The 12,858-nt window shown below is 47.5% G+C and overlaps 1 protein-coding gene across 1 annotated transcript in view; it reads left to right on the top strand.

The window, feature by feature from the left end:
• The first annotated feature begins 442 nt into the window (after positions 1 to 442).
• The window catches only part of LOC130375848 (TGF-beta receptor type-2-like), a 21,376-nt gene continuing 8,960 nt past the window's right edge, over positions 443 to 12,858 (top strand). Inside the window, exons 1-5 of the mRNA XM_056582968.1 lie at positions 443 to 759; positions 3,996 to 4,143; positions 5,250 to 5,440; positions 8,043 to 8,848; positions 10,406 to 10,547. Of these exons, the coding sequence (XP_056438943.1) occupies positions 687 to 759; positions 3,996 to 4,143; positions 5,250 to 5,440; positions 8,043 to 8,848; positions 10,406 to 10,547 (1,360 nt within the window). The 5' untranslated portion in view covers positions 443 to 686. The remainder of the gene's footprint in view (positions 760 to 3,995; positions 4,144 to 5,249; positions 5,441 to 8,042; positions 8,849 to 10,405; positions 10,548 to 12,858) is intronic.

Raw genomic sequence — 12,858 nt, 5'->3', positions numbered from 1 at the left:
GGGAATCACAAAGGGGGGTCTCTCACTAGTGTTTTGCTTTAACACTTTAAACACTTTAAAACGTAAATGTATTTGACATACTAAACAAACAGTGTAGAGCTAAATACGGCCTACATAAAAATGTGACATGCTAATATCACTTGTGTGTTTATAGTGCAATGTGAATATTTATTTTATAGAAAATCTGAGTTTCCTTACCTTCCTGTGTAATCTTCTGAGACTCGTGACATTTCAAGTCATGCCGTGTGTGTGTGTGTGTGTGTGTGTGTGTGTGTGTGTGTGTGTGTGTGTGTGTGTGTGTGTGTGTGTGTGTGTGTGTGTGTGTGTGTGTGTGTGTGTGTGTGTGTGTGTGTGTGTGTACGAAAGGGTAATAATATGGTGCAAGCCTTGGTGAGCCACACGAGGCTTTACAGAAAGAAAAAAAAAAGGAAAAAGAAAAGGGAGTCCAACCCCGTTGAAGATTTCCTGTTCCATGAAAAGTTTACTGCACATACTCAGTGTGTGCGAGTGTCTGTGTTTGAGAGAGAGAGGGAGAGAGAGACGTAGGCTATAGGCAAGTTGAGCTTCTGCTGAGGCGCAACAGGCGGGCCGAAAGAAAGAGACTCTCGTTTGGGGTGTTAACGGTGACTTTAGCCGAAGCATTAGTCACTTCATGAGAAGGACGGCGGGGTTTGGGCCGCGTCTAAATGGCGCTACTTCGGTTTTCCGCTTTTTGGTGTGGAACGATACTCTGTCTTAGCATACTTTCAGACAACTTGGGTAAGTAACTTGTTCATTGTTACCTTGATAAATGACCTCTTTCGAAAGCGCACACATGTTTTTTGTGCAACATCTGTAAAAGTCTCAAGCGTCGTTGCGTTGTTCCAGTAAAGTTGAGACTACCGTAACCGGTGAGCTGACGAACTGCTGCGCGAGACGGAGCTAAGATGCCCTGGCTCTGTGTCGTATAAGTAGGCTGTTACTTTTAAATAAACTGCTATTAAATTAGCTGTATCAAAGACGAACACGCCTACGCAACAAAATAAAAGTGCGTTATGACAAACAATGCGGCCAAGCTGTAAACCCCTAAGAAAACTAACGGATGACATGTCGACCACAGCCGCCTTCACATGACACACTTATTACGCCTGTTGTCATTATGAATCGGTTACGGGATATCATATAACGTGGTATAATTTATATCGTCTTGATTTTCTCACTCACTGTACCGCCGTTGTGAAAAGCTCGTAAATGTGATGCTTTGAGTTTGTTTCCTGTTTCCTCAAGGTTGGCTAGATTATCACCTGCTACACACACACACACAGACACACACACACACACACACACACACACACACACACACACACACACACACACACACACACACACACACACACACACACACACACACACACACACACACACACACACACACACACACACACACAGCACATGGCAGCATTGATTCCGCTAGAATAAAACCCTTTATCTTTGATGTGCAACCACAATTATAACATCGGTGTGTCGTCCCCTGAGGGGGTAGACAATGTTTTACCAGACTCTCTGGCCCCCGATGGCACCACCACCGAGTCTCTTTGACTGCTCCTAATCCTCTCTCTCCCGCCTCTCTATGCAATTAAACGTAGCCCTGGGTGACAATTAGGTCCAGCATTCATCCCCTTCCATCGCCTGCCTCCGCGGGTTTAAATGACATGCTCTTTGAGAGCAGTTGCTCTAATGATATAATGACTCTCTGGCTCAACCAGCTCGCAACCTGGTGGCGGGTGAGGGGGGGTATAGATAGAGAAAATGAAGAAAATGAATACGCACGCATACACACACAACTGCACACGCAAAGCCTAAAATCGCAACCTCAATTATTTTAGACTGGATTTCTGATTATAAATGTTGTGATGTTTTCATTTGGGGGATAAATGTAGTCGTTACCCTCCTGTCAGGCAACACAACAAGGCCGATATCCCTGTGTGATGTCCTGCAGGCCCGGCTCCCCGGCCTTGCTCGGCTCCTTCGTAAAACGGAGAGTCTTGTGGCCCATGGGATCTGGGAGTCTTGGTCTCACGGTGCGTTAGGTTGTAGTTCTTCTTTCTTTCTGCTGCTCCCAGTTCCGCTTTTGCTCTGCCCCGCGCACTGGAGGGCAAAGACCTTCTACACTGGGCATGTTGTGATCGTTGGGTCAGCATACTCCTACGCGCACAGGCATCAGTCTCCACACATGGCCTGCGTAGGGTTGTCATATTTGCCAATCTCAGATTCCTTTGTTAAACACTCCAAAAGTTTCAACTCACAGATACAGCCAAATGCGTTATGTCTTCATCACGTCTGTGTGGCGTAGAGCTGGAAGTCTTTTTGTGGTGTGCAGGCCTTCAAACTGCACTTTTTGTGGTGTGATTGAAGTTAGCTATACCTCTAGGCCTCAATAATACAACACTTCCCCATGTATAGAAAAATCAATCTATCAATGATATTTTTCCCAATTATAACTGTTTGATTTGTAATTGATAATGTCAACATTTATACCAAACATCCACTTTTCATCATATGACTAATAACAACAGTGTTACTCATGTCTTTCAAAGATCCACCATTGTCAGCGTGTTCAGATTGCTTCAGGACCGTTTGCAAGCCCAAACACCACAGCCATACACAAAAACAACCACAAACACAAATGACACTAATACACAACACACACGCCTTTGTCGTAAACATCTCAATTTTCTTTTGACAGTAATGTCTGCTCTTGAGCTGTCCGTGAACAGACTAAAGTCCTCCGGTTTTGTCCGTTTTTTTAATTGATATTCCTCAGATTCATCTCTTTAGTCCGGGCATGGGACACCTTCCCGGGCCTGACAAACGACAGGCTGTAACCGCTGTCGTCTGAGACATATCGGTGTTCACTTTGTTTGTTGATCTTGGCTGTCTGGCTCTCTCTCAACGGTCTCCGTCCATGATTAAATCAAACACACCACCACCGGCAGCAGCAGCAGCAGCAGCAGCATTCATCGCAGATGTCAGTCAGTCTGTCTGTCTGTCTGTCTGTCTGTCTGTCTCAGTCACGGCTCTCGCCTGCCTGCCTGCCGGCAAAGTCAAGTCTGGACAGGACAGGGGCAGACGGCGAGGACAGCTCAGCGTTCCTGGTGTTCAGACTCGCACGGCCGGAAAATCCAACCCACTCGATACAACCCCCCCCCCCCCCCCCCCGACCCCCAGCCCCCAGTACCCAACAAGAAGAAGCAGACTGGATGTGTTCTGTTTATTATTCATCTTTTGTGAATATGTGCATCTGTGTCCAGTACTGGAGCACGATTGGCTAACTCAAAGAGTTGTGCTCCCTACTCTTCGGGCCTTTTCCGTGACTTAAGTTGAATACATTTTACTGTACATTTTTTTTAACCAGGTTATTCCGTACGATTTCCCACGTGTCTCCCGTTGCCTAGCGCAGCAGAGGCCCTCTGCCTCGGGTCTCCGTCTGTTAGTCGCGCAGCTAAATGTCAGGAGTTCAACCCTTTCATTATACCAGACTGCGCTCAGCCAGGGGGAAATGGGGTCTTGGAGTAGACCTTGAAGCTCTGCTTTGCCTGGATGGCTAATGCATATGGATACGGAACAAATATCCGCTATAATACTGTTATGCTTTACAGCTACAATACTCGCAAACGTGTGTTTATCAAGATTTGTGACCGCGAAAACCATCTATACGCTATTATTTTGCTATGCTTTGTTTGTTAATAAATCTCTTTTTCTCTAACTCTCTCTCGCTCTCATGCATTTGAATGAAACAATGCATCGATTCATCAATGATAAGTTAATAAACATGACAATAAACAAACAAAGCAACGGATTAATCACCACCTAGTAAGAGACCCAGGGGTTCCTAATAATAATTTGGCAGCATGCAGAAACATATTTAGCCGCCATCACAGCGAAAGCATTGGTATTTGTGTTTACTACTGCATCTCAATGACCAGTGTCCCCCCCCCCCCCCCCCCCCCCCCCAGAGGCGACCCCAGGCTTGCTGAAGCAGAGTCAGCTGTGTAAGTTCTGTGACGTTCGGCCAACCAACTGCACCGGCGTCGGCCGGTGTGAGGCGGGCTGCGAGATCAGCTCTACCTGCGCTCACACCAGTGAAGTCTGTGTTACTATCTGGTAGGTACCCCCGCCGCCATTACTGCCGATGCCTCGCACCGTCGCTCTAAAGGCCACACGCTCGTGGTGGGATTTGATAAGGCCTTAAAAAAGGGATTTTAACATGTGCTGGAGTTCTACCTGAAGTCGATGAGCTGCCTCAAGCGATGTAGCACAACACCACGGCGCAGGGGGCGGGTTATTGCAGCAGAAGTTAGTGTACGAGTGCCCCTCTTCTTGTGCCACACCCGAGTTTATTAATGAGAACTGAAACTGTCGCCGTCTACAGACTTCTTGCCCGGGTCGACCTCACAAAACTAGCTTAGAGAGAGTATGGCTGATCTAAGCCATCTTAAGATGGCTTCTAATCAGATCCAGAGATTTCACCCCTACAGAGAGAGCTCCATCGACTGCACCTCTGTACACAAATCAGAACCTCTGGGGTGAGGAATGTTAATTTTGCCCCTACCATTCGGTCATAATAGACCCAGCCGAATTATTCTAAATACACAATGGGGGTTTTTGCATTTATCTCTTTTCCGATGACGTTGATCTTTGAAGAGACACATTGTTCTGCTTAAAACAAAGGCTTAGAGGTTTATGACGAGAGCTTCACCAGCCATATGCGTCGTGTCCATCCAATATGAGGGGAATTAGCATCAAACAAGGGGGATGGAAGATCTTAAAGGGGAGTTAGCATTACATCAGCTTTACCATTAGCCCATCTCGTGAGAGTGTTATGAGCTGACGTTGGTGATAGGCTACTTATATGCGGACATCGACCACTCATTGAAATGCCTTGCGTACGACAGCTGCAGTGACCAGCATAATGCATATGAATAATACTGTGGCTTCCGGATTACTTTTCTTGCCGTGGTTTTGTGAGGTTATTTCAGAATCCCCCACCGCTTTTTTCTTTGTAAATGTGACTGCCTGCAATTTCCATATTGCTGAGGCAGTGGGTCGTTGAAACAGGGCCACCTTCCCATTTGCTTGCTGCCCCGTTTCTACTAGTGAAAACAAATATGTACTGCTAATCTTTAGTGCAAACTAAAATGGCCGACTTGATCGAACACATCATTAACAAGGTCTTGGATCTAAACCCAATTGCTTTTTTGCCGACACAGGAGGAAGAAGGATGACAACGTCACCATGGATACGATATGCCACAACCCAGCCTTGAGGCTGCATGGGCTGTTGCTGGACGACTACAACAACACCAAGTGTGAGATGAAGGAGCGGAAAGGCATGGGCTACAAGTTTTTCATCTGCTCCTGCACTTATGAAGAGTGCAATGAACACATCTACTTCTCCCCGTGTAAGTCCATGTGTTTTTTGTTTGGAAAATAATACAAAATGTCCCAGGTTTTCACAGGGGTAGAACAATAATTTCACGAGCTGAATCTTGTTGGCACAGTTGGCACATCCGTTACAACTTTTCCAGGCATGATGTATAGGTACAATACTCTGACCATACACTGCGTCCTAAACTCTTGATTAGCAAACTCCAGCCATTAAAAAACCTCATTCTCCAGGAAAATTATCCCTAGCAGAGGACCAAGCGTAGATGGCTACATCTGTACAACACATAACGGTCCACATCCTGCTGTTATGCAATCCACCAGCCATGTTAGGTGTCACACACAAACACTTGTGCACGTACACCGGGTTGTGTGCAAGCGCCGTGATCCGAAACAGACATTTTTTCGTAGTTTGTGGCGTGCCGGTTTGAGCAGTTGTGCAACGTACGGACGCAGATGTGTTTTCACTGCGCGGGGACAGCTAGCACAGCAACAACCGTGTGAAAGACTTCTGAGACCTGGCCTCTCTCGGTCACCTGTGCACGCTCTTGTAGCTCCTGTCTCTCTCTCTCTTCCTCTTCTTCCTCTTTATCTTTCTCTTTTGCTCTCACTCTCTTTTTCTCGTTCTCGCTCTCTCTCTCATTCTCTCTCGTGATCCCTTTCTGTCTTGCGCTCTCTCTCACTAACTCTCTCTCTCGCACTCTTATCTTTCTCTGTCTTTCTTTCTCCCTTTTTCCCTCTCGCTCTCTGTCTCTTCTACAAAATGAAAAGTGTAGACAATAGCGGCTCATTAAAACGTGCTCCGTTTGATTGACTGCACACTACGGCCAAGTTATAAAAGAGCAACAGCATACATTGCTGTTGTCCTTGAATGAATGACAAATACACTTCATAGTATGGCAAGCGCTTCCTTCCTCAGAGCATACAGTTTTACCAAGATGGGACTCAAACCCCTAACCTTGACAACAATGTTTATGACAACTTATACTTCCAGTTGAGCTAGACGGCGGTGGCGAGACACTGAGTTACTCATGGGCTTTACTATTTGTTTGCGCGGTCAATATCATTTTACTGAAATGGCTGGTGTCAAGCCTCCGACTTGACATTTTGATTAACGGCGAGAACACGCCCCCTCAAGGCAAGCAAAGTCTCGGTGCTAGACACATCTGTCCTCTGAGGCCGAGGCACGGGGCTGTGAAAGTGACGCAGCGTGAGTTCTCTGAGATGCGAGTAGGGGAGGGACGAAGGGGAGGAATCACCATTCACCCTGCGAAAAAGGAAAACAAACTGTCTGGGGGCCACGCTGAGGATTTCAGACATGTGGTTTCCTGTCTGGAGGGAAAAATAAAAAAGCGCAGAGCGAGAATCTCTGTTGGCCGGCTGTGTGGGTTGTTGGTCGGGCTCTCGCCGTCTAGCACTTGTCTTCGTTTCTCCGTTACTCTCTGCTTTATACCTTCTCTCTACCCTGTTATGACATGTGTTATACTTTTATTGTGACCATTGTGGACTGGATTACATTTCAGAAGATCTGTTGGTCCCATCCCTCTAATATTTTGTGAAGAAAATAAATATGCAAATTAAAAACATACAACACTTTCAAACTCGCATGTAACATGGCAGCTTCAAATCGAAGTACATGTGTTAAATGTGGAATACAATTTCCTAATTATTTATTATTTTATTGTCAAAACCGTAAACAATAATTAGTAGTGTGTGTGTGTGTGTGTGTGTGTGTGTGTGTGTGTGTGTGTGTGTGTGTGTGTGTGTGTGTGTGTGTGTGTGTGTGTGTGTGTGTGTGTGTGTGTGTGTGTGTGTGTGCGATAAACGTAGAAAAGACAACAATATGGAATTTCTTCTGATTCTCCCCGAGGGTACAGACAGTGTGTCAACGAGGCATTTGCAGATCTTCCAAGAGCCCAGCCAGTGCCAACAGCGTAACGTTGTGTCTGGATGCAACTTTTTATGGCTCATATTTATTTCATTGCTTTAGCTTACAGAAAAAGTGAATGACAATAGCACACCCTTTCCTACTTTCCCAGTTGTACTCGCATGCAGGCATGGGCTATAAACAAGGCCCAATGTGTGGCGGAGTGATGGGAAGAATTCTGCAGCAGGCAGTGTGTGTGTGTGTGTTTGTCTGTGTGTGTGTGTGTGTGTGTGTGTGTGTGTGTGTGTGTGTGTGTGTGTGTGTGTGTGTGTGTGTGTGTGTGTGTGTGTGTGTGTGTGTGTGTGTGTGTGTGTGTGTGTGTGTGTGTGTGTGCGGGCTCCGCTCTAACTTTAGCTCTGCGATGATTACAGATATTAAAGGGAGAAAGGGTCAGGTGTGGTCTATGGGTTTCTATCTCAAAGGATAGCTTTCTTTTTGTGATATGATGTTTTGGATGGAATTAACTATCCCGGGAAACAATTCAATAATATAAGAAATAAAATACAATAATGATTAAAAATATAAATAAAATCCCACTTGTTTGGACAAAGAAATTTATTTTTGTTGTTGTGTATTAATATGAAACACATATATGACACACATATAATAATCCATGACCTAATTATAATGCATATCATCTATGACGATTCTCTCCAGGCTGCAATAACAACAAAGTCCTCCTCCTCCTCTAGTCTCAGACCTGCTGGAGCAGGTGGTGTCGGTGATCCTGGTGAGCCTCGTGCCCCTGCTGGTGCTGGCCGTCCTGGTGGTCACCTCTTTCTACATCTACCGGGTGTACCGCCAGCGGCACGCCCGGCCCCTGCGCAAGAGGGGCCAGCCGCTGCACTACCACGACGAGCACGCCAACATGATGGATGACGAGGGCTCGGACAGCAGCTCCACGCACGCCAACAACCTCAACCACAACACGGAGCTGCTGCCCATCGAGCTGGACGCCCAGGTGGGCAAGGGCCGCTTCGCCGAGGTCTACCGGGCCAAGCTGAAGCAGGGCACCGTGGTGGTGGGCGGCGTCGGCGGGGTCACGGGCACGGAGCAGGCCTTCGAGACGGTGGCCGTCAAGATCTTCCAGGACGAGGAGTACGCCTCGTGGAAGAACGAGAAGGACATCTTCTCGGACGCCGACCTGCGGCACGAGAACGTGCTGCACTTCCTGACGGCGGAGGAGCGCAAGGTGCACAAGCAGTACTGGCTGATCACGGCGTACCACCCGCGCGGCAGCCTCCAGGAGCACCTCATCCACCACGTCGTCAGCTGGCGGGACCTGTGGACGCTGGGCGGCTCGCTGGCCCGAGGCATCGCCCACCTCCACAGCGACCGCACGCCCTGCGGACGCTACAAGGTGCCCATCGTGCACCGGGACATCAAGAGCTCCAACGTGCTGGTCAAGGGGGACCTCACCTGCGTCCTGTGCGACTTTGGCCTCGGGCTGCGCCTGGACAACTCCCTGTCGGTGGACGAGCTGGCCAACAGCGGGCAGGTAAGAGCGGCCGATCCCACTGCATGCACAAAATGATCGTTTACCTGTGAAGCCTTTGATGGCTGGAACTGGAAGCGCCGGCCCTGTGCCAAGAGTGGATAATCGTCACTGTGGTGACAACTCTGTACTTTTTGGCCTTGGTGCCGGATGGGGCTACAGGGAAGTGCCGGTGTGAGGGGGTTACGATAAACCCTCATGGAGTGCTTTTCCATCAGCTTGCACTTTGAAAAAATAAACGAAAGGTGGTTAATAGAGGTCCCCGCTCGTCCGCTCTCACTTTGTGCTCGGGAGCCCTTGTCCCTTGGCCCCAGCTCATCATTTGCTGGGGGAATATGTTTTGATTAGGTATTTTATTAGCTTGTCATCCGGCTATCTTTGTCAGAATAACAGATTTGATGAATCCACAAGGACACGATCATGCAGTGCGTAATTGACCAGGGCCATTAGGTCTTCTGTGAAAAGGCCTCTAGAGGACACCCCCTCTTGCATTGAAATGCCACTAATGCACTGACTGATAGAGAGCGAACACCTGGGACAAGGAGGTGGATTTATTCAGCTTATTCGTTTTCCAGCTTACGAGGGAAGATTCCAAAATTTTTTGATTGCTCTGTTAGGCGCTGGCTCTGAGTGGCACCATGCCAAGTATGAATCCATTAAATGTGCTAGCATTTAAAAGAATAATCAAAAAATGGCTCCTGGCATCGCAGTCTTCGGCATCCCACTAAGTGTGCATGTGGGTGTGTGTGTCTTTGTGTGTGTGTGTGTGTGTGTCAGTTTTATCTTTGAGTACATGTCAGTTTTATCTTTGTTTCTTTGTCTGTGTGTATGTGTGTGCGTGCCAGTTTTATCTTTGTGTGTGAGTGTGTGCCAGTTAGGGCTGAACGATTTTAAGAAAAAATTGAAATTGCGATTTTTCTGGTAGAGATTGCGGTTTCGATTTCAACCACGATTTATTTTCTTTAAATCAAGTTTCAGTATAAATTAATATAACCAATGAATTCCATTAAGGTAATGCAATAATGAAAACTGCTGGCAACAGATTTCAAATGCAAGACTATTCAAGTACTTAAGAAACAACAACCAAAAAAGTCAAATAAAAAGGGAGCCCTCTTTCTTAAGTAAACTTGCTTCAATGGCTCATCAGCATCAAAATAATTGCTCTTTTGTAAAATAAAAAAAATAAAAAAATAAAAAAAAAGAATAAAAAAAAACCCGCAGCTTTGACGATCCCAAAATCGTAATGCTTGAGATCGCGATTTTCGGTCGAAAACGACAGATCGTTCAGCCCTAGTGCCAGTTTTATCTTTGTGTATGTGTCAGTTTTATCTTTGTGTGTTTCTGTGTGTGTGTGTGTGTGTGTGTACGATAGTTTTATCTTTGTGTGTGTGTGTGTGTGTGTGTGTGTGTGTGTGTGTGTGTGTGTGTGTGTGTGTGTGTGTGTGTGTGTGTGCTTATGCATCCACTTGTATGCGTGTGTGTGTGTGGCTGTGTGGTCATGACTAATGCATCCCATTAGGTATTAATGTCCGCCTCTCCCCCTCCTGTCCTCCGGGTCAGGTGGGCACCGCCAGGTACATGGCTCCAGAGGTGCTGGAGTCCAGGATCAACCTGGAGAACATCGAGTCCTTCAAGCAGACGGACGTCTACTCCATGGCCCTGGTCCTGTGGGAGATCACGTCCAGGTGCAGTGCTATCGGAGGTAAGGCCTTCTCCTCACCCAGAGATCAGATTGCGTGGGCGTTGTGGAGGTGTGTGCGGACTGCGTGTGGGCTGAAGCCCAGATGCCTTCAGCAGCAGCAGCCTTTTATTTGGGATGATTAAGCAGGCCTGTACATGAGCCTAGGATTCAGCAGACGATTACCGATAGTAGTGATGTCTTACAAATGTGTGTATACATGTCATCAATTAGCGGGTTTGCATCATGAGATTTGAGCAGAGACCAGGGGAACTTTTGAGTGGAAGTGAACTCCTGTTTTCGAATTCAAACACGATGAGATTTCCAAAAATATTTTTGGAGTGAGTTCTAGGAAGCAGGATATTAATTTAGTTGGATCGTTGGATTGGAGCATTACAATGAGTGATGTTGAATATGAAATGCCTTTAACCCTCTCTCGGACACAGACATTAAAATAAGCCAATGCCCGGACAGAGCTCCACACATCCACACACACTTCACTGCAGGTGACCCTTGGCCGTGACGTCAAAGACAAAAACGGATTTGGGTTCACTGGCCCTTTAAGGAAATAATGGGGGTAATAACAACAAGCGATAAAGCAGAGTCATTAGCCACACCAAGGAAATCAATAGGTCGGATGGACTATCGCTGCACACACACACACACACACACACACACACACACACACACACACACACACACACACACACACACACACACACACACACACACACACACACACACACACCTACACACCTACACCTACACACCTACACCTACACACCTACACCTACACACCTACACCTACACACCTACACACACACACACACACACACACACACACACACACACACACACACACACACACACACACACACACACTGCAGAACAGGCCTGGTTGACCGGTGCTTCAGCCCAGAGTTCACTCGTAAGGAGGGAAAGCTTGTAGCCGCCCTGACTCATGTGCCACTGGACTCCTACTCCATTAATCACTGTGGGAACAGAACCCCCCCTCCCTTGAGGGTGTCACACACACAATCAATCTTGCGGAGGTCACGAGACCGCCGTCTCTAACACCCGGCTAATGTACCCCGAGTTCCTGTTTTGTCACTCGGCGGCAAAAAAACAAGGCCAGGATATGAGGGAATAGAAACGGGCCCGTTATCGAACACGACGCAGGGCAAGGGGCGAGTATTTGTGTCAACACGGGTGTTATTTGTTTTTTCCTTTCCCCCGACGCCCCCTTGTGTCTCTGAGGTCCATTCAGTCACTGTGACTGGCGCTGTGTCCATTGTGTCAGAGAACCCTGCTGGGGAACTGGCCTTTTTTTTTTCAGGGAAACCCACCGTTCTGCTTTTGGGATTTCCGGGTGTGTCACACCTCCCCCTCCCCCCCTACTCCCCCATAACACCACCACCCTCCGGGGTTGGTCCTTAGCACCGCCCCCGTGGTCGCCCAGAGGAAAAGCATGGTACCGCGACCCACAAGGCCAGGACAATGTGTCTCCCCTGCGATACACCTCCGAAGAGTAAACAGTCCATTTCCTGTTTTCGGGTAAAGAGCAGCATCCCTGGGATAGAATCCGAGAGCCTCAGAGCTGAGTTCAGTGATGTCACAGAGTTTGTCACAGCTGGAGAAAGGCTGGCATTCGTGGACATTGGGAGGTGATGGGTTTGTTTATGCTCCTGTTTAGACTGTGGAGAGAGTGACTTTGCTTACCCAGAGGGTTATTAGTTCATAGGTGCTTCTTTTCAAACATTTCGCTTAGCTTGGTCCAACATTTTGTGTGAGTCAGAGTGTCTAGTGTTAAGGAAATACTTTGCTCCAGACACCAGCCCCCCGCATCCAGATCAACTGATAAAGGCCTCCTAGACAGATTGTAAACACAGCCTTCAGGGATCCATTTTAATGCTCTAAGGCGCTCTCCTTGTCGTCCCTCCCCCTTCCCTTTCTCTTGTTGCAACGGTCTCTCTTGCTGTCACCACGCCTCCCTCTGCCATCCGTCCTATACTCCTACGACGATGAAGACGATGCAACGGTTAATGACTGTCCCTCGGCAAACGCTGTGGTGGTGAGCTAACGGTTGTCGTGGCGACGGCGCTGGTGGGCAGACAGGTCCACGGCGGGATTTATTACAAAGAGGTAGTTCGTAAGGCATCCATCCCATCCCTGGATCAGAACCTAGACAGATACTAGACCGTAGCGAAAGCAACTCGGACTAATCCATCTGTTGTTGTTGCTCCACATTTTCTGTGTTCTCTCTGTGTATCGCTATCTCTGTCACTCTCTTTGTTTCTGACTCTCTCTCTCTCTCTCTCTCTCTCTCTCTCTCTCT

Source organism: Gadus chalcogrammus, chromosome 22 (assembly GCF_026213295.1).
Source record: "Gadus chalcogrammus isolate NIFS_2021 chromosome 22, NIFS_Gcha_1.0, whole genome shotgun sequence".
Taxonomy (NCBI): Eukaryota; Metazoa; Chordata; class Actinopteri; order Gadiformes; family Gadidae; genus Gadus; species Gadus chalcogrammus.
Note: the sequence above shows the minus strand (reverse complement) of the source record. Positions and strands in the feature narration are given on the sequence as shown.